At 45.6% G+C, this 22,358-nt stretch overlaps 1 protein-coding gene across 2 annotated transcripts in view; it reads left to right on the top strand.

The window, feature by feature from the left end:
* Window positions 1–13,374: 13,374 nt before the first annotated feature.
* The window catches only part of LOC139052073 (zinc finger protein Gfi-1b-like), a 178,623-nt gene continuing 169,639 nt past the window's right edge, over window positions 13,375–22,358 (top strand). For both annotated transcript variants that reach the window (XR_011509678.1, XM_070529142.1), the window contains exon 1: window positions 13,375–13,635. Coding sequence is in view for 1 of the 2 variants with exons in the window: in XM_070529142.1 (XP_070385243.1) it covers window positions 13,458–13,635 (178 nt within the window). In the remaining variant the exon portion in view is untranslated. The remainder of the gene's footprint in view (window positions 13,636–22,358) is intronic.

The raw sequence follows: 22,358 nt of genomic DNA, 5'->3' as shown, positions 1-22,358 counted from the left end.
GTCCAAGATCAGTGCTGAAATACACTCCCAAATATTTTAATTCTGACACAGTCAACAGTTGTATACCATTAATATTATAATTAGACTGAATATGTTTATTTTTATTTTTAGAGAAACAGATGTGCACTGTTCTTTTACGTTAAGGTTCATGTGCCATGTTGAACATCATTGCGTGATTCCGTCAATATCCCCTTGCAATGCTGCACAATCCTTTACATGATTAATAACCCTGTACAATACGCAGTCTTCTGCGAACATGCGCACAGGAGAGTTAACATTATCATAATTTCATTCACATTAATCAAAAAGAGCAGTGGACCAAGCCCCGACCCTTGTGGTACTCCTGACGTCACGTCAGCCTGACCCGATTTCTTTCCTTTTATAAGAACCCTCAAACGTCCAAGCTGCGGATAATTTTATATCCAACTAATCACTGTAGTGTCAATACCACAACATGAGAACTTTTCTATTAAGGATTCATGCTGCACAACACCAAAACCTTTCTCGAAATCAAGAAATATACAATCTATCGTTCCGACTTATGCAATACACTGGCCAGGTCATGAGTTAATTCTGTGAGCTGTGTCCAATAACGGAAAACAACACCCTTGGAAACTGGCCTACGCGAACATAAGCGCGATCCGCTTTGAAGGCGCTGCTGCGGTACTTAAAAGACACGGGACTTTCTGACAAATTGAGAGCCGGAGACCGGAGAATGTTGACCACCTGAGGTTCTTCAACGCACTAGTGTATTCTGGTCCTTAGAAGGCAAATCAGTAAATAGTATATCCAGCACATTATTTCCTCTTGTAGGTTACAAAATAAGTTGATTGAGCGAAAAACAACTACACATCCTTAACAATTATTTCCCTTAGCCACTATTAATGCGAGTGTTAACATTTTCTTTTACACAAATTAATTTTAGGCCAGTTGAAATCTTGTCCGAGTACAATATGTTCATCATTTACTGCCTCTATTTCCACTTTCAAATCATTATTGAGTTAAATTTGGCTTCCCCGTGGCCTATAAAAGGAGCAGACTGACACAGTATTTCCATTCTGCAATCTTAACTTCCCCAGATTGATTCAGCTGTTCGTGGCTGCATTCTTAACATTTTAGAATAAACCTCGTGTTTAAGTAATATGGATACACCGCCCACGTATCGATCGCTGTCTCTCCGAGAAGCCACATAATTTACGGGAATGATTTCATTGTCACTAATTTCACTGTTCAGCCACGGCTCGGATCCAAGAACGACAGTAGGATTAGTCATGTGAAGAAGGTTAGCGAAATCATCAACTTGGTTTGTAATGCTTCTGCAATTCACAGGCAATACTTTGATCCTGGTGCCATTGCTTCACTGTCACCCTGATTGTATTACTGAACCAAGTGTCTCATCGTATGTGTACTTCATGTTGTTGAAAAATAAATAATCATAACGAAGGCTTACTTTATCACCCTCCTTACGGTGCACTTTGGAGTAATCCCATAACTTCTTTCTTTTCTTCACACAGTTTCCGAAAAATCTTCCGAGACGCTAATGCTTGTGCCTCTAAACTTCTTCGCCAGAACTAGAATACACTGCCTGTCTTTATAACTGGTAGATTTAGCTGTTAGTGGTCCTTTTTTCTGTGAACTAAACCCGCCTAGTCAGTGCGCCCTTTCAATGCTAATTTGCTCTATTCCTAAATGAAACCGGCACAGTTCTGACACTCTGCTTTCAAATTTAACTGCCCTCTCATGTTCATAATTATATTCAACGCCAGAGTAGACCAGATAATTACGTCGGCTTCTGTTTTCAATGTCGTCAACTTTAGCCACCACAGTGTCGATTCCGGCCCTATTCTGCTCCACTGTTACCCTGCTGTCTGAAACTGCTGTCTGTAGCTCGTCAATTTTATTTATCTTCGCTTCAAGCTTATCCAAATGGTTTTTTTTAAGGCAGCCATAGCAACGTGGTTTTCAGCTTGGAAGATTTTTATAGATGATAACTTTTCTTTGATTTCCTTTTGGCTACCCAAAGCTTCCTTTAGAAGGGCACTATCAGAGGCGGGATTCAGCTCATCACAGCACACAAGCAATAATAAAATATAAAAGAAGCGTGACGCAAAAGCACAAAATGACAACGCCTACGATACAGGTTCATTCTGTTATTTGTGTGAGAACGTATAAATGAGAAAAGCGCTGGGGTGGAACTGGCAATGCAACAATGTTATTATTAAATTAAAATTAAATTATGCTTTACGTGCCAAAACCACAATCTGATTATGAGGCACACCGTAGTGGGGTCTCCGGAAATGTGGTACACCTGAAGTTCTTTAATGTCCTAAATTTAAGCACACAGGTGTTTTCGCATGTCACGCCCATCGAAATGCGGCCGCCTTGGCCGGGATTGGATCCCGCGACCTCGTGCTTAGCAGCCCAACACCCTAGCCACCAAGCAACCACGGCGGGTAATAATGCCACGAAAGCCATGGGTCTTGTGAAAACTAACCTGCATGAAGTACAGCGAAGTCGTGAATGGCACCGCCATCGCAGAGGCGGTTCATTCCTTGTCGTGATTCATGTGAATGAATGGATTTACCGCACAGAACTCTGCCTGTACCTAACGCGTGCAAATAAAAGTATGTTTCGCATCTGAAGTAGCATCAATCCGAGAAAAAAAAAACGAACAATCTTATAATGGAGCAAGTGGGTAGCTTTGGGATGAAATATTTCAACGACACCTCATATAAATGATATACAATATGCACGTATATGTGTCCTTTGCGTATACAGCCGGAGACACACACACACACGTACGCACGCACGCACGCACGCACGCACTTTTGATGTTTTTGATCGCTTCTCCACCGTATACAGCGTCTCCTCCAACAATTTCAGCGGCCGAATCCGAGGGCTTCACCATCTTTGCCCCTTGCTCTATAGACTATGCATAAGAGTACCATGATGGTGCATGCATAGAGCAAGGTGTATCTGAGTGGCACTGCCTTACAAACCAGAACGATACGTATGCCTGCGTATATGCAGCCAGCAGCCTCGCGTGTCTTGTTCCTATTAGGCTTGTTCTTCTTATCTCGCACGTATAGGTGAGAGAGAGAGAGCGTGAGGGAAAGGTGTTGCCCGTTGCCGCTAAGCGACGGCCGGTGACTTTATTCGGACGCGTGGCCGAAAGGTGCCGGCGGGATTCCGACCGGCGTCCGCTGATTGACGACTCTATTGATCGGTAATCTGCTCGCGGAACTGCGAGCCGGGCTTCTTTTTCCCCGAGGGATGACCCGAAAGCCTACGAGAGAAAACACAGCGAGAAATAAGATAGCACAAAGAAAAGAAAAAAGAACAGTTAAAGGCAACGAAGGGTGGCGCGGAAATAAATGAAGGAAAGGCGAAGAACAAAGGGCCGGCCGCGTGCTCTCCAATCTCCCGTTTTCCTTCACTGATCTCAAGGCGCACATGCTCGGGCGTTCTCGCCTTCTTTTTTCTTGTCTTTCCCTTCATTTTACTTCGTCCTGTTTCTTTTGTTCCCTTCCACTGCACTTCATGGCTCTCATGACAAGATTTTTAAGATGCACGCCCGATTGGAGCTCAGTTTTCTCGCGCCTCGCTGTATAATGTACATCCCACAGTGCACGCACGCAGACGAACTTACTGCCGCTTGACAATGTATGCAAAATTCTCGGAATGGCTTTTTCTATTTTTGTTTCTTTTTTGTATCTGATTCGCGAGGGAAATGCAAATCCGAGCAGCTTCTGGCGCTGGTCGCAGGAAGGCGCTTCTCGTGATTTCATTGTTATCATTATAAGAGGCTAAAAAGTGTAAACTTTGAACCTTACGCAGCGCATCGTGTCACGGATGGTGTGAGGTGAAGAAACGCCTGCATCGTTTCATTTGCGCTCTTTGGGGAGACTCAATACGTACCGAGTGTTACGCCGAAGACTAAGTAATGCTTGAATAGCATTGCAGCGAAGGTAAAATATCTATTTGTACGGCTGAACATTAGTTGCGCCGGCGTACATTAGAAATCGTGCTATGACCTCAGATTAACTCAAATGGAATAAGTCGATTTTTTTTTATCTCACTACAGGAAATGTGCTGCGAGCCAGCCAGCCATCAAGACGTGGGTATTTAGCAAGAATGATGAGTTTCGAGCTATCCGAAAGGGAGCTTTAGGGAGAAATTTGTTGGCTTCCAAATCAGCGTGTTGAAAGAAAGCAGTCCTTTCACACGGCAGTGGAGAACAGTGACGTTACTTAAACAGTTAATTTAACAATGAAAGTTACCGCTGCACCCTTTGGGGCTGCCCTGAGAATCCCCCGCCCGCTGACCTCGTCTCGCCAGCCCCCACCGAGGAACAATGGGAGGCCCTCCTGTCCAGCACCGAACTAGACATCGAGACACGGGTACTGGCACGAGCTGAAGACGACATCGAGAAGCACAGCCTGGTAGCCTGCGTAGATTGGCCTCCCGTATACCCCTCACACTTTCGATTAATAAACTTGTTACTCGCTCACTTACCGCTACACTTAGCGTTGTGTTGAACTCTTTCATTCCCTTTCATTTTTATCACTCCCATTTTAGGTGAAAACTTAGACATCGTCGCACATTAGTATAGCTGTTAGGAAGCAGACGCCTCGTCAAGGAGAATGGAAGTGTTTTGTGCAAAGCAAATACGAAGTTTTATGCACTGTTTCGAAACTAAGAGAGTAACGTATAAAACATCGAGATCAGTTTGATATGGCTGGGTCGAGTGGTGTGTGTTTCGCGATTAACTACAGTGGAACAGGGCATTTCTGAGAGACAACACTTAAGCTCCTTTATGAGATAGAGAAAAGTGTGTAACTGCTGTGTCTTACCAGTACTCACCTGCAGGGAATAAACCTGGAGTCTTACGAAAAGGGTTCTACTTCAATTGAGGGCGATGCAACGAGCTATGGAAAGAAGAATGATGGGTGTAACGTTAAGGGATAAGAAAAGAGCAGATTGGGGGAGGGAACAAACGCCAGTTAATGGCATCTTGGCTGAAATCAAGAAAAAAAAATGGGCATGGGCAGGACATGTAATGAGGAGGGAAGATAACCGATGGTCATTAAGGGTTACGGATTGGATTCCAAGAGAAGGGAAGTGTAGCAGGGGGCGACAGAACGTTAGGTGGGCGGATGAGATTAAGAAGTTCGCAGGGACAACATGGTCACAATTAGCACATGACCAGGGTTATTGGGAGAAGTATAGGAGAGGCCTTTGCCCTGCAGTGGGCGTAACCAGGCTGATGATGAGACAGACAGACAGACAGACAGACAGACAGACAGACAGACAGACAGACAGACAGACAGACAGACAGACAGACAGACAGATAGATAGACAGACAGACAGGTAGATAGATAGATAGATAGATTAGATAGATAGATAGATAGATAGATAGATAGATAGATAGATAGATAGATAGATAGATAGATAGATAGATAGATAGATAGATAGATAGATAGATAGATAGATAGATAGATAGATAGATAGATAGATAGATAGATAAACAGACAGACAGACAGATAGATAGATAGATAGATAGATAGATAGATAGATAGATAGATAGATAGATAGATAGATAGATAGATAGATAGATAGATAGATAGATAGATAGATAGATAGATAGATAGATAGATAGATAGATAGATAGATAGATAGATAGATAGATAGATAGATAGATAGATAGATAGATAGATAGATAGATAGATAGATATTTTATACTCTTTCATACATATTACAGGACATTGCGAAGTAGTATGGAAATTGGCGTCCTACGGAAGAATACTGAAATTGGACATCTTGTTAATAATTACACCAAACGTGTGACATTAGTACCAGTGAAACTTCTGCAGTCAAAATAACATTTATGACAGTTGTGCGATAAGCAACAGAGAAGACGAGTGAAAAAAAATTTTTGTACAAGAAAGTTACACGCGAAGGCATGTTGCCTACAGATTACATATCTCTAAATAGCGCTTTTGAACAATGGCAGCGAGTTTCGTAGAGTTATATTAAACCAACCATACCGATAGCCTGTGGCTCAAGGCTGCTACGAGTTAAAGGTACTAACAAGTTGTGTTGTAATGCAACTCTAGTATTATTGAACTTGAGTAAACTATTTAGACTAATAACGAAGCATAGACTTGGATGAGCTGTTTACACCGTAAAGGGGTATGTTTTACTTTGAAGGTCTGAGCAGGGTATTGTACGTAAAAACATCTCCAGAACGGAATTGAGGCATTAAATGGGGAGTTGCTCATTTGGAGTCTCCACTGACCCTCAACCAGGCGGTGAACAGCGACGTATGGCCCATAGATGACGCCTCGATGTGCGTAAAGCCCAATCCCAAGGTCAACGAAAAAAACAGTGCAAAAGACGGCAGCGGAATATGTTGTATCCTTCTTTCCTGGATTCGTTCGTTTTGTGAAGTTTCTCGAGAAGAGTTCCGACTTTATTAGCGGCGAGAATTTGTAGTGGCGCCCTCTCGCGAGTGACGTCACGGCCAGGACGCCGCTCGCTCCGGCTCACTCGGCGGCCGCGCGCGCTCGTTGCCTTCGTGTACGCTTGGAGTATGGGTGGCTCGAGCCATAGCTACTGAAGGGCATGTCGGCTTCTTTCTGCTGCCATACCTGAACCACTGTTCCTTCTTCAAAAGCATGCGAGTCGAGAAAGGTAGCGGCTTGGATATCGCAAGCTATGTAGCGTTGAAGGGCTCTACTAGTTTTGCAATGCATATATGCGCTATGTCTGTCCATAAATTTTGCGTAAAAAAAGAATGCAAATTCAATACGCGAAATTGTGTACGATGCTTCGCTAAATACGTAACATTCCCTTAGTACTTAGCTATGAGAGACATTTTGCATGGAAGAAAAATCTTGGTATTTGGTGTCAACACACGTGTTGTCCGTGTTAGAAAGACACTGCCCAATGAAGCTCTCATCATGATTCTTGTTACTCTGGTGAGTTGTTCTTGTCAAATATGGGCCCTTTATTAATGCGTAAAAGTACGTGGCGCGCATTTCGTATGAAAAAGTTTGCTACTACTTTCAACGCTCTCTGAAACAAGCCCCCATAAAAGGAATTGGCTGCTAACACGACAGCGTGTCATGTAGATTATTACATAGTTAATTCACAAATACCATAGTAGCAATCGGCTGAAAGAAAAGTGTCATGTTAAGACAAAGAGCCAATTCATAGCAAGCGATTAAATGTTTCATGGTGACCCTCAGTAGGCTTTATCGACAATATGGCGCAGACCTCAAACAACAGTAGCAACGGACTGTACTTATGGCGAGGCAAGCATTGATCGCGAAACCCGTCAGCGCCGTACACGCTTGAATTGAAACCATAAAGCAGTTTTTTACAGCATCTGTTGCAATGCCTAAACTATACTCGAGTACTGCAGCGCAGCTTAGGCTGCCTAGAAAAGGAAAATTCAAGCACCTTCTGGTTTACCATGTCTCAATCCAGCGTTGTTTAACTCTACAACCTGAGAACTATTCGCTTCCTCAGTACATAAAAGAGAACCTCGCAAAACTTCTTGAGGGAGACTCAAGCCTTACATATTTCACTTGATTTTTTACCCTCCACCGGGGAATTACATCTTGAGTTTGTCCCATACTACTAATGAATGACGGTTCGGCTTCTTTCTGGCGGCAGCCATACAGTCCAAAAGGAATATTTCACTAAAACATTTGGGCAGAGCGGCCTGTGTCAGATCGCCAAACAGATTCGTCATGTATATTCCTCAAGCAACAAACACCAGTAAATTGTTCAAGTAAGTAGACCGTGTAGCAGGGTAAATGGAATATATATTGGTACATTTCTTTTCGTATTCTGCAAACAGCTGTAAGACCCAATTAGCTTTACTTCAAATTACCGCCATTAAACACGTGAGAAACTACCCAATTTTGAGATGTAGTTGAAGAAGCAAGTGGTGCTGGTAGAATGTAAACTGCAGTGCTAGTTAAGTCCCAGTGTTACTCCCGGGCGTTTCTGTGAAGAAATGCAAGAATTCGATATCATACCATGAACTTCTCGTCGTGAGCAAACCTGTTGTGGCAGATTAAAATCGAGGTAAATGTTGTAGAAGTCATACATAGCCAGTGTTTGTGACATATTTGTTACACCGCTGCAGGTATGGTATCCATAACTGGATTCTTATATGCTATGTTTTTGCGGTTGTCGATCCGCGCATGAAAAAGCCGCACTTGGCTGGTCCGCGCTCGTTCGGCTGGCACTGTAGCGTTGCTTTTGAGAACTGTATTGCCGTCTAAGAAATAAGCTCTTTGATTAAGTTTTGCTGAACGACGACGTTGTAAAGACATATTTGAGACGACCGCCTTAAGTATACAAACAGAGGGAACGAGAGCGCACAAACGAAAACACAGCAGAAGGCGCCCGGACACCCCCCGAACTGCAGCAGACGACAAGCGCGAGTATACTTGCCCTGACGGCACGCGAGCGGCGCTCGCGGCGCCCCTGTAGTTCGTTCTCGGGGCTAATAGCTTCCGGGAATAATTGTTACGGGTAAAGTGACCTTGACACAGCATAAACCAAGTGCAAAAGAAAGCGTCGTATCTAAAGAAAGGAGCCATAAGCGTAGACGTGAAGTAGCGGTGTCCGCATAGTGAAATTTTCGAATCGAATCAGGTACAAATATTTGAGAAAAGTTCCTTTTTCGAATATTGATACGAGTATTGAATACTTTGCATTAAAAGCACTGCAATATGAAAGGTTTCGTGGAGTCTATTTTACAACAAACGGTTTGTCTAGGTCCTTTGGTACATTTAATGCTGTGAACAGCTGGATGGCCGTTTAACTGAGAAGCTTGTTAATAAGAAACCAAGTAAGGCACGTAATCATATCAGGGCTATCATGACAATTACAGCAATTAAATAACGTAAGAGCACGTCATCATCGCAGATCCACTTAGCAGCGCGCAGAGCTCGTCGAATGAGCTGAGCATCTACTACAGCACCCGGCATCGTTTGGAGGGAATTCACGCAAGGTTAAATTGGCCAAATAAATTAGTTTGCCTAAATCGGTACAGCGAATTCGTAGCCTGCCCAAGCTAAGACGTGTTTACTTAATAGGTAATTATTCTGCGCGAGTGGCGTCCTCCATGCCTTCGCCTGCTCAACAACCACGGTTCTCGTGACGCACAATCACCAGGAAGAGCTTGCACTTGCATCAGTATTAATCTCTGAACTGCTAGGAATGTTATTGTTCCTTCTAGTATTCGAACAAGACGAATTTCGAGAACTTCTAATAGTCGATTCTCGAAGCGGGTGTGAATCGAATAGCGAACATTATTCGATCCGTGTTCGCAATCTCGAATATTATCACAGCCCTACGTATAAGTTAATGCTCTTAGCACTAATTATACATTTATAGTACTGATGCACTCAGGACGCTTTCACCTTTACTTCTTCATTGGTTTCCATTTCACGCTATGTTTTGGTGTACGGCAAGAGTTAGCTAGTACAGTTTTGTCGGACTGGCCCAGAATATGTTTCCCGCCACTTGTGCACCCACTCATAATTTATCAGTGATGGGTAATATTGCTGTTCAAGACGAAGCAAGTGCTCTTAGTGAGCGCTATACCAAGGAAATATGAATATCGTGCAAGAAGTTACAGGAAATTACTGCAATTATATCTTACCGCTTGCGACGGATAAGCTTTGGTACTAGATATAGACAGATAATGTAGAAAAGTTACAATAGGTAAGATATCAAGAGATATCTTACCATTAAATTCTGAGAAGGCTAACAGTATAGGAAATTTTAAAAAAATTCACAGGACGTTTAGAAGTGTGTAACGCGAATGTTAAAACCTTAGCTATGGTGCGGGCTAAACATTTTGGCATTTGATCTCGAAAGAATGAGAGAACATTTTAATGTGACAAAAGCAGCGAGGTCGGCAGGAGCAACTTTGTCTCTGGCCTGCTACTCGGCGTAATGGAAAGGGGAAAGGGGGAGGAAAGAGAGGGTGTGCGGTTAACGATGATATAGTAAACACTGAACTACGTGCACATGCGATATCCACACATGTTCTGTGCACACGCCTCACCCACGCCACAATGCGCATTGTGAGCCGATCGCGAGCTCACCGCATCGCTTGTGGGTCTGAAAGTTCTGCTACGTCCATGATATTTCAGCGTAAAGGATGTTTTCTAGCGTTCCGATTTAAACGAGTATACATACCTCTCAGATGCTAGTGTGCTCTACGGCTTTCCATGCGTATAAATACAGGGCGTTTCAGCGAACACTTTCAAAATTTTTTAAAGGTTGCCTGGGGCAGGTAGCTCGATTCTAGTTGATGAGCCGGTCTACTAGAAGTGGCGGACGCTACTTGCAAAAAAAAAAAAAATTAAAATGCAAAATTGACTAATTAATAAGAAGTCACTAAAATTTTAGCTAATTATTTTATGACCCATATTGCAATTTACAATTTCCAGCAGTGGACTTCGCAAGGCGGGTCCACGTGGAAAGAATTCTCAGGACGACACCAATTTCGAGAAATAAATTCCAGAACTTTGCGGAGAAATGCCTTGGCGTTCCACTCACTTGTGCGCTTCAGTGCATGAAACGACGTTTTGTTAACAAATTAAGTTCATTAATTATGCCTTCAACGGACGCTAAGTAGCATCCCGTAAAGGGCTTGAGTTTCACGTTTTCGTAAATAGGTATACACGCTATTCTAAAACTCTCTAATATGGGGACGAACAAAATGAAGTAATTTAGAAATAATAATGCACCTTGCGCTGAACGGCAGCTTACTAGGTGACCAGTGCCTAATGATTGTCGCGTATCTTTAATGGGCCCCTCACCAGGTCTGACCATTTTGAGCTGACGAGGGCAGAGCGTACATTGCGCGACAATCATCGTGTCTGCAAAGTATTATATTGCTACGCACCGCGGAAAGATCTGAAATTTCAAACCGAACGCCGTTTTTCCTTCTCCTCGTGGCCGCCGCGCCCCGAACCGGCCGGTGACGTAGTCGTGCCCCCTGCGCCTACGTAGTCTTGTCCGCACTGTGACGTCGCTCGTGGGGACACGTGACTTCAAGAATTATTCACGACAACATCACTTATCTGTGCGATCTGTTGCTTGAAATTACTTATTGAACTTTAGAGAAATAAAACACACAAACGGAATGTGTGCGTGTTTGTTGTTTTACTTCGCACCGAAGCAAGAGAGATGTAGTTCCGCTTCGTCTGCTTGTGCTCACGGTAGTGCAGTTACGTGTGCAAGTACCGAATCTATATGCCATTTTCTACCGTGTTCCACCGCCCGTGATCATGCTCTGCGATCCGCTTGTTCTGCCTCAGTATTCGTGTCGCACTGAATCATACCGCTAGTCATGTTTCTTTGTGCACAGCGCGCAAAATCGTGCGCTACGCGAACGAGACAACAGCTCACCCGCGACGCCGTCAGCGGAAGTGCGTGCGCAGAAAAAAAAAAAGAATCGAGGAGAAAAAAAAAAATGAAGGTGGAGCCTGTGACATTTGCGTCACGCGATCCTCGAGATCCGGTATGGGAGAACGCAGGGAAGGAATTTCGCTTGCGTAGGCTAAACGGAGCGAGTGGCGTCTTGCTTGGCAGTGGAGCCAGCCTGCTGATATCATGGGTGCACGGCACTGAAATATTTCCATCTTGGCTATTAATGAGCCGATTTGAAAACTTTTTGCGGCAGAATGCTCCCCAGAGAACACGTCACAACTTCCAGCATATAACCAAAATTTGCTATGGGGCCCGGTGAGGGGCGCTTTAAGCGCTGTTTACTGAGACCGGATATCGTACATGCGTTATCGAATGGTGACACTAAAGCAAGTTTTCTTTTTCCTGTTATGCGATCAGGATTCCTGCGATGCTTCACGCACTCTCCGCTGTCTATGCTTGTCTGCCTCGAACCTTTTTTATGCCAACTTGGCTCACTGGGCACGTGCCGCACTTCAATGAAAAAAAGAAGGGAAGCGCAAGAGAGGAGCTTCACCATTCAACGGGCCTCGGCACTCTCATTAATAAACACCCCGCACTTGTGCGTAACGTAAGTCTGTCCATCGTTCTATATATTCGTCACAATAATCATAACCTATAGAACATATCACTAATTAGACACCCTTGATAATACATACATATTAGTCATACATATTGGTGACTTTTGTTTACGTTTTCATCATTTTGCGAACTCTCAGCGAAACATTTTTATTTCCATTCTGCTGCCAATTCTACTCATGCAATAATGACAGATATATGCAAGTATAAATAAGAACCAGCGCTACCTATAACAGCAACTCGAAACGGCATGCATAGGACCGGCGCTCAAAAGAAAAAAACAACTGCCTGAGCTAGCCGCACTTACACTAGTGTGTAAAAATGTGAATTTGCGTAGCAGTTGAAGTTTCCATCACAAACATTCAAATTTTTGTCCGACACCCACATAGCATTGAGATCAATCGATAGATCAATCGACAAGGTGCGAGTGCGTTTGCAACTCACTGCGCAGTTCGTCTTATGAGACTTTGAAGCAACCGATTCCCGATGTTATTGGGCCGTGAATGTACACTCCTCGGCATAGCAGTATGCATGAAAAGCAAGCTGCGAGAAGGCCTATAGCGTCTAACGTATTGAGGCCGTCATGTGGGTGACGCGCTTTCTGTTTCCGAAATGCACGCCTCAAGGCATTCGTATCCTCCTGCAACTACTCACCACCCATTTCTCTCCAACTTCCGCACGGATGCGGCTGAGAGCGAAGCACCCTTTTAACGAACTTCGCCCTGCGAGTAAACACGCAGATCTCTGACGCCTCGAGAGAAAAGCAAAGCTTAAGACCGTGAAGCATGAAATAAAGACCGAGCCTTGGCCGCAGCCAAATCCACCACGCGCCTGGCCACACACGGAACGAAGAAAGGGGAGAAAATCAGGGCGTCGTTTGCACGGCGGAGGAAAAAAAAAATGAGTGGTGGGGGTCGGGTGGGGGTATGAGACGGAGAAGAGGGAAAGCGAACGAAATCGCGGGCGCGCCTAAACAAAAACAGGCAGAGCCGAGATGGCGCCTGGCCGCCGCCAAGAGTGAAGGCGCGCAATGAAGGACGGACACGGGAGGAATCGATCCACTTGGCCCCCCCCCCCCAACCCCCGTGCCCCGCGTGGTGTTCCTTTTTCCTTTCGATCTTATTAACATTCGCGTCCGCCATTGGCCCGCTTTGAGCGGCCCTGATTGGCGTGGGCGGGGCGTCGTGCGCGGAGCGGCGGGGCCATGCGACGGCGCGCTGTTGCCCCTTCCGGCGGACCCCCCACCGCTCGACCGCCACCGGCAAGCACGGCCGGCGTCCGGAAAGGGGAAGGCGTGCACGCGCCGTGCCACTCGAACGCGCGTGCGGCTCGGCAGCAGCTGCGCGTGTTGGCCGCCGTGCTTCTTGCTTCCCTGCATGGCCAAGTCTCCCGAGAGGATGACGGCCGCTGCCAAGGAGGACGGCGGCTCCTGCCACGCCACGGCCGCGCTCGAAGCCGCGGCCGGCTTCGGCGGCGCCGGCCACCGCAGCAGCATGCCCCGCGAACTGGGAGGCTCGGCCTTCCGGGTGGTCACCCCCAAGCACAGCTTCACCGGTGAGCTCTTCGAACAACGACGCAGCCTCTTGGCGTGCTCTATGCGCGGGCGCCGCTTGACCAGTTTCAGCAATCGCCACTCGTTCGTTTCTTTCACGGGGTGGGGACGACGGTGGGCCGTTATCACCGCTGCCTCGGAAGCTAACTGATGAAGCTCATCACTTAGCTTCGAGACAGTGCTCCGAGCATGCCGCGCACTGCTTCGAGACAGACGGGAGTGTAACTTTTTGGTCACACGTGGGCTGCTCAAAATAAATGTCGCTTTTCTTCTTCTTTTTTTTATTATGCGGTGTTTGACTTGAGCTGATTTCTCCGAACGTATACCTCTAAGAATTGTGAATTCGGATTTGTGACAGTAAACCAGGCCTCTACCCGTTTTCGAAGGCGCGGGTCTGACGAGAAGTGGCGATATAGTACGACACCGTTCCTTCGTGCCTACGCTTGCGGGGCAACTTCACTGACTGTCTGTGTTACGAATTTCCTTGCCAGACTCATCAAATACATGTTGACGAGCAGTATAGCAAACGAAGCAAGTGAATAAATAAACCGGGAGAAGATCTACTCAAATGGGTTTCTGAATGTAAACGATTTTGTCATGGTCGCGCAAACATAGCCGAATAGCAAGGATTCCTCTCATTCATGTTCTGCAGGGATGCCGCCCAGACACTTTCGCCATTCGTGCTATATTTCTCTTCATTTTATTTTAAGCTCAAAAACAGTGGTGCGAAAGCAATTGACGAGTGATATCGGCTAATCAGTTTTATTGACTCGCACACGCTATACGTATGTGAACTCCGCGGTGAGAGAGAAGCTACGGCCAGATTCACAAATCTTGTCGTTCGTAAATACTCTTTGTGATTCTCCACGTGTCATCGTTGATAATATATCCAACATAACAATTGTCTGGCATTTGCTCTTACGAACACATTTAGCGTAAGAATACTTTTGTGTATTTGAGCCACCACCTATATACACTTAGTGCATACGCTTGAAACAGGCAACCTATGGCAAGCTATGGGGGAAAACAAAACAAAGTATCCTCTATTTCTTTGCATTCTTCGTACATCCGGCAAGCTGAGTGTTTAAAAAAGAATTTTCGTTTTTTTTTATACTTTCCATTGGGAGCTCTGACGAACTTCATCTCAGCTGTCAGTATACCGCAGCCCGAGGCAGCGAGTTTAGCGGGCCGGTATTCACAGAAAAAGAAAAGCGAAAAAAAGTTATTAAGCTAGAATCGTTTGTAGGAGTACATGGGTCAACAAATATTATCGTAGATATATTTATTATTACCGAGGATCGCCAACCAATGGTAAACAGCACACAACGGAAAAAATTGTGTATTCGGCCCCTCAACGTGAATCGCTGATGCAAAAGAAAATATTAGGCACCGGAGCGATAAAATGACGTCGACACACCACAGTCTCGTTAGATGTTGTTCCAATGTACATTGTGGTGCCGTCCGATTAAATTTGCTCCCAGTTATCAACAACGGTTCACGTAAGCTTGCCATGGCCCCATTTTACGACGCTATGCGTGATCGCCATACGGTTGTCCAAATGTCCCTCTCGCGAAAAGAGTGTTTGCTGAACACCGTGTTACGTCAGTTAGAAGAGAAAAAAGTCCATTTATTGTTTGAGCAGTTCACATTTTACGTCTAAAATGTTTGGTTCGGTGCACATTTCAACCTCGCCTTTTCCGGTGAGCGAGCGTGTTCTTGTATCAGTTTCTTTGCTGGTGGGTGCTTTCGTGATAGGCAATGCCTTTATTTTTTTTTAACTGCTCAGCGAATGAGCCGTTGATGTCATGAATACGAAATCTAAATTTTCATTGCCCAAGCTGAGTTGAGGTATCTGTAGTTTTTTTGTAATTCTTTTTTTTTAACGTTCAATACTAGATCCTCGCGCTAACCTAAGAAGAATGAAAAGGGGTAGTCGATGTAAGCGCCATAGCGTTTTGAAGAAATGCCATCTCTCTCGAGTGCTCTTAATAAAAGGGATATCAACTAATGTGCTTACATTTCATAATTCTGGCAGGTAATCGAGCATTAGTGTCGGAAATTCGATGAGGAGATTAAAAAGAGAAATCCAACCGCGAGTCAATTTAATTCTACCAAACGCGTACGTTGCGCGCTGCAGCACAAAATTAAAACGGCAGATGCAGTAGACGATTCGCGTGCGCAGCCTTCTTTTTTTTTTCTTTGCTTTTAAGCTTAGATTTAAGCTAGGCTTTGAACAACGTTGACGGACTCGTTAAGGTTTGTGCACGAGGGGAAGTGGCGTTACAGCGGTTACGCAGCATATTTAGAACATTATGCATGAGCTCATCGTACGATTTCCAATTTTACTGCGAAAGACATAAGGTCTGATATAAGATGCTAAAGCTATCTCAGCACTGTTTGTGCATTCACACAGGGCGGTGGGTGTTTCTTTCTACAATTTTTTTCTATTATTTCTTTAAAGTGTGGGTTTTATAGCCACTAATTATTCACTGCAAAATGTGATTGATTGATTGACACTTATCACTCTTGCTTAGCGTGAAGGAAAAGAATCACATCCGTACGCTAGGCTTCTGCGACAAGCATGGATGACAACTTCACTTCTGTTTATTGGCTAACACAGTACGAGAGAGAGAGGCTGGCTGGGGAGTGGGGCGCAGTGTAAACAATTTACTTATTTATTAACTTATTTATTTAGCTCTACAAACGGCCTTTGACTAAATGATGCTACGCAATGTAAACGGTGCACTAGACGTGTCCTCCGCTAAACGACAGCTCGCGCAGCGCATCGGGCTTTTCAACTGCGCGAGGTGCACGTTCGCCCCTGGTGGACGCTGGTCTTCGCGCACACAAGGCCGCTTTGGTGCGGCAAGAGTTCAACTTCACCAGAGCAATTAACAAACTGATACATGACGCGGCTGATGTGGTGCACGTTGATGATGATGATGATGATGATGATGATGATGATGTGGTGCACGTTGATCTGAAGAAGATCGCATTGTGAAACACTTTGCCGAACAGAATTAAAGCCAGTATGCTCAGCGCACTCCTCTGTTTACTCCTCTCGTGTTTATGCGACGGTGAGAATATTGCGCTCTCTCGGATCCGTCTGCGGCTCCTCCGCTCTGCGCGGGCACTTTCGCATAGAATAACGCTTTCACGGAAAACCCCTGGAAAAATGCGGACGACCATGTCGAAAAAAAAAAAAAGAACGCTTGTGGTCTTAGCGGTATCATGTATACGCTTTCCCTCCAATGCGGGAAACGCTTCTTTGAAACAGGCAGATTCGTATTTATGGGTTGCCTTGTCATTATTATTACCGTATGCAGACGTAAAACATTCGTAAGGAGAAAAGAGTCAGTTGGAGAGGAGGGGGCACAACGCCTGCCTGCAATATAGAAGGAAAAAATATGCATAGAAAAAGGAGAGCAGGAGAAGAATAAGAGCAACAGATCAAACGAATAAAAAAGGAGGGTGGTAGCGAGTGAAGAAGACAAAAAAAAAAGAAACTTCGGCAGAGATACTGAAGACTGCTTATGTGTGGGAATGCGAAAGCACTACAGTCATTTTGGTAAAACGCTTTTTTTTTTCTGCACGTTCCCTGTCCACGCAAGCTCTCGCATGCGTTTTAACTGCGCCTCTGGCAGGCCAAATGAAAACGCGCGAAGCGTCCCAATGAGCTTGCTTGCCCGCGAGGACTTTATAATGCGAAAAAAAAAGCTTAGCGGCGTTCAAGTGGACATGAATGATTTTATGCGAAGCATATTACTAGAGCTCAACCCAGCTCCTCAGGCGCGGCGGTGTCGCCTTCAATGACCTTTGACCCCATGCCATACCACGTGACACCGTGACGTCACGACAGAGGAGAAACGGGGCTCCAACTCGCGCCGTCGCTCGCGGCGTCGCGGCGGTGCTTGTTTCTAGGTGGCTTTGGCTCAACTCTTGCAAGATGGGCTGGGTGGGAATCGAACCGGGGTCTCCGGAGTGTGAGACGGAGACGCTACCACTGAGCCACGAGTACGATGCTTCAAAGAGGTACAAAAGCGCGTCTAGTGAATGCGGTGTTGCCTTAGAAACGAGCTGTTTCTAAGGCTCAGGCGTGCGTCGCTTGCTCAGGCGCACATTTCGTTGCCGCGCCGAACGCTGCGTTGCTCGACGCTCACCGCGTCCAATGCGGGGCGCGTAGTCGCTGCGCCGTAGCCCATTGTCTTACACCCCTTGGTGGGTCGACGGGAACGCTGTCGCGTTCCACTCTTGAAGGCGAAGCAGAGTAACGCATGAGTTGTTTCTTCGTCTAGCCGAACCAAATATAGCCAAGCAACAGCAGTTCACCAGGCTAAACAGTGGTTCAACAACTAAAATAAAGGCTAGTATGCTTCGCATCCTGGGCTTAACCTTAGCTAAGCCACAGCCATTTTTTATTTTATACACCACCCGCCGTGGTTGCTCAGTGGCTATGGTGTTAGGCTGCTGAGCACGAGGTCGCGGGATCGAATCCCGCCACGGCGGCCGCAAGTCGATGGGGGCGAAATGCGAAAACTCCGGTGTAGTTAGATTTAGGTGCACGTTAAAGAATCCCAGGTGGACGAAATTTCCGGAGCCCTCCACTAGGCGTGCCTCATAATCAAAAAGTGGTTTTGGCACGTAAAACCCCGTAGTTTAATTTTATGCACTCATTTTATGCAGTCGTGACTTGGCGCCACCCCCTACACCCATTGGCTGCGCCGCCACGTGCCTAACGACGGACGCACCAGGCCACGCCTTTAGCGAGCCAGACGGCTGCGACGTGACGTGCCCAATGATGCACGCACTGCGCACACATTTAGTCAGCCAGAACCGTGCAGCAGCCGCGGCGTCTGGGAAGCGCGCTCGTCTCGCACCCCGGAGGCCCGGGTTCGATTCCTATTGAGACTGAAATTTACCTAATGTTCTTTTCAAATGGCGTTAGTTTGCTTTCTGTACAAGTAGCTCCCTGAGAAATTTGACGTCAATACAAATTTTCTGACGTGTTTTTACACTTTGCCGTCAGTCATATCTGGTACCATCATTCGGTCGCGCAGGCGACCACAAAGCCGGATTTTCGCGTAATGAGGCATACAATGCTTTCGCATAAAAAAAAAAAATGAACAGAGTGGTGGGAAATGCTCTGTGCGAACGCAGGCGTTTCAATGTGTACTATATAGAATCCCGCTCAGACTAACTCGAAGGGACCACGAAAATCTGGGCAGTCTGCTCACCATCATTATGAGCCTGCACAGGCAGCTAGAATACCTCATCAATTACGGTTTCTTTGGTGTTAGCGTTGCAGGTTTCCACGCAGACCAACGGTTATATGTTCTAGGCATTGCATGGCTGGCCCAACTTCGCCTCGTCATCTTAACCTCCACTGGAATATCTTATACCAATATTTGACCTGAAATCTGTATAGCAGTCTTTTAGCTGTCTGTTAACGTTGTGCCTAGAGCATTTTGCTTCAACGCTCGTTGCGTATTTAATTCTCACCTTCTTTACGAATTTCTTCGCCATTTTGGAAGTTTTGCCCTGTAGATTATCACTGGCAAGATAGACTGATTACATATACTCTTTTATTCGGCGGCATCGGCAAGCTGGGCGTTCATCCCCTCACCCATGTTGCACAGGCTCAATAATACTGAGCGTCACTTTTTTTTCCTTAATGATCATCTTGAAGCTTGCCCGTACAGTAAAGCTTGAAGCAGCGCGAAGACGACGAGGACAGGAATCGAAACACGCGCAACGGGACGAGCTCTGTCATCGTCTTCTTCACGCTGCTTCGATTTTTACTCAAGATAAATTAACTCACCCAAATCAAGTTGTTGCTATTACCCGTAGGCTTTGCTGGTTTAACTTGTGAACTGTTTGTCGCAAGCTCTTTGCACCGGTGTTGAACCGAACAATGTTATCTGCAAACCGGAAACTCACGCTCTACGCCATTATTATTGCCGGGGTTTTGCTTCGAGCTTATGCTATAACACTGCAGCCTTTGTTCTCCTTACTTCACCAATTAAATATGATTCACAGCAAATATGGCAAATTGTGACACTAGAAGTCTCCTTAATGAGCGTAAAGGTCGTGTCAGAGTTAGGCTTGTATAAGTGCTAAAATCCCAAGAGCTGAATATATTTAATGTGCTTATGCGTGTTAGCTTACGCGGAGAGGTTCCCGACGCTCTTTCTTTCGTTTTTAAGTTTTTTTAAAGACAACACGTAGTATATGTACAATTTGGCGCGCGGTACGATGCTGACAGTTACTAAGCTGGCTTCTCCACTACATCAGAGTATGTGCGGAGAAAACCCACTTCTGTAATTCCTAGTATCATTATTTGATTGCAGTACCACTACATCCACCACTTCGGAAAGCAACATAGTGCTTCGCAATGCAAAAGTGCCGAGAGCGCCTAGTGCTGAATGCTCATAATGATTACAGCTCCATTAGCATGGCAAGAAGAGTGGTCGAAAAATCGGTGTATCAGATCAGAGGCGGAGTGGAGACTTGTAAGGCAGCGCGGAGTCTAGTGTGAAGTTTACCGGGACTATTAGGGCAGACCCATAATTCACTCCCCATCCAGCCTCCCCCATAAAAAAAAAAGGAAAATAAAACCGCGTTAATTGTAGCTAGGGGAAACAAACTTACGGGACGCGCTGGAAGGGGGCACTGCGATGGTGCTTAGGACGGGCTCGGCGTAGGACTGGATCAGGGATGGGCAGGATCCCCTACAGGCATAGGTAACTACGCAATGTAGATATAGAGGTTTTAAGGCTGAGGTAAAACACTACAGACATCGACGATATCTTAGACTAATAAATATCTATAGATTACTTTATTAGCTCTAGCAGGCTGGGTCACTATTTGTCGCCACCCCGTTTCGAAGGGGATGTCAATAAATCAGCATCATCGAACTTTCTTAATAGTGTTTACTGTCGCCTATCCAGTAAACGTCCCTGTAGAATGAGCAAAGCGTTAATATTGATTTGCACAGTCGCAATGAAACTAGCTTCCTTAAAATTAAGCATTAACATCCGACAGTGCCGGCTGCTCTTCACTGCATCCGTTTGTTTGTGCCTTTGGGGAAGTAACTCACGCTTTAGTGGCATGGTTACGCTGCGCCTGCAATTATTTTTTTTTTTTATCTAGACACCTCCGCACATTTCTCGGTGCCGAAAAGCGTGCTTTTGTATTGAGTTTACCCTCCTTGCGGCGGCTAGCGGCTGCATGAGGCTTATATGTAATAAAATAGCGGGCACGTTTGTGTGCATACCGTGCCTGAAATATCAGCTAAGGGGACGCCGAGAGCGTAGCCGAGGCATGCACTCCGTGTACCTTGTTCAGACTACGTTCATACTGATAAGTGTGCTCCACTGCCAACATTATTGGCCGTGGCTCTCGCTGCGCGAGATATATATCGCACATCATAGAAAACCGCACGTGCTCCTTGACTGCACTAAAGGGGCGAAGAGGGCAATCTGCTTCGGGACCTTAATCAGTGCCCGCGGCCATTGCACTCGAGTGCGTAAGCGCTGCTCAATGCTTCAGCGGCGTCCGTTGCGGCGCTCTGCGCGTATTTATTTTAACAACAGCTGACGTACACGAACCGTGCAGCGCCGACGTGGGATGCAACTTTCAGCTGCTTTTACGCCGTCCATCACGTCTCCTGCGAATTTGTGGACGCTTGACGGCGCTTGCTGTCTTCGACTCCCTGCGAGGAACCAAGAGAGTTCGAAATCCAACAGAATTAAATGCGTAAGAACAGCTTGACGCTGCGCCGTTCCTTAGTTGCGATCTCGTTCGTCATCACCACTCGAACACAGCGGCTCTCACGAACTGATTTGTTGTTTCCTTTTTTGGTAGTTTTAATTATTTCTTAGATATGCAAAGCATTATTAGGCTCGATACCTCAGTTTCTTAGTATGTGCTGAGCCGTGTAGTATGGTCTGATTCGGCCGACTGCGTAGTGCGAGTAAGTGCAACCCTGATAATATTTCTTCACAGGGGCACAATATATCAGCCATGATGCCATCACCATCATACTATATCGTTGTCACTATCGTCTTGCTGCTGTCGTCACACACACACAAGTGTTCGCCTTACACAAGCATGTTCGCCCATCTGGTAACACTTTTCATAAGTCCAGTCAATGCTTGATAACCAGCTATCTACAAAATGGTTCGCACGACATGTATTCCCACATGGCATGGGAGCTACAAGTTTCTTTTTTCTTTCATGGTAACCGATTGCCTCGTGAATATGCAGGAACTGATATTACAGATATTGATATAGTGAGATATACAAGAGCTTCGGTGTACGTACGGTTCACGGAACTGGATGCACGCAAATTGTGGTAGCGACATAATTGGCAGAGAAGGTGACTGGTAGCGACAAATTGTTCTTGTCAGAGAAATTCCTGGTCCCATGTTTATAGGAATCGTTTCCGTTCGCTGACGCTCATGGACATTGATCAGAGAACGATTGTGCGAACTGGAAGAAAAACAATGAATAATTAAACAGAAGTCATGCACATGATACAGAGTTTCTATTTGTAATGAACGGAAACTTGCAAGTCAGTACTCGGATAAGTTCGCTGTGGGACACTATCATATCGAACCTGGAAATATCGACGTGGATTGCTTTCCTTAGAACTCTTAAACCCCGGAGGTTTCGATTTACGCCTATAAGTCATTTAGAGCAACGTACCTTTACCAGAGGCGCGTCC

Source organism: Dermacentor albipictus, unplaced genomic scaffold, assembly GCF_038994185.2.
Source record: "Dermacentor albipictus isolate Rhodes 1998 colony unplaced genomic scaffold, USDA_Dalb.pri_finalv2 scaffold_17, whole genome shotgun sequence".
Lineage (NCBI taxonomy): Eukaryota > Metazoa > Arthropoda > Arachnida > Ixodida > Ixodidae > Dermacentor > Dermacentor albipictus.
The sequence above is the reverse complement of the archived record's forward strand: the minus strand, read 5'-3'. Positions and strand labels throughout refer to the sequence as shown.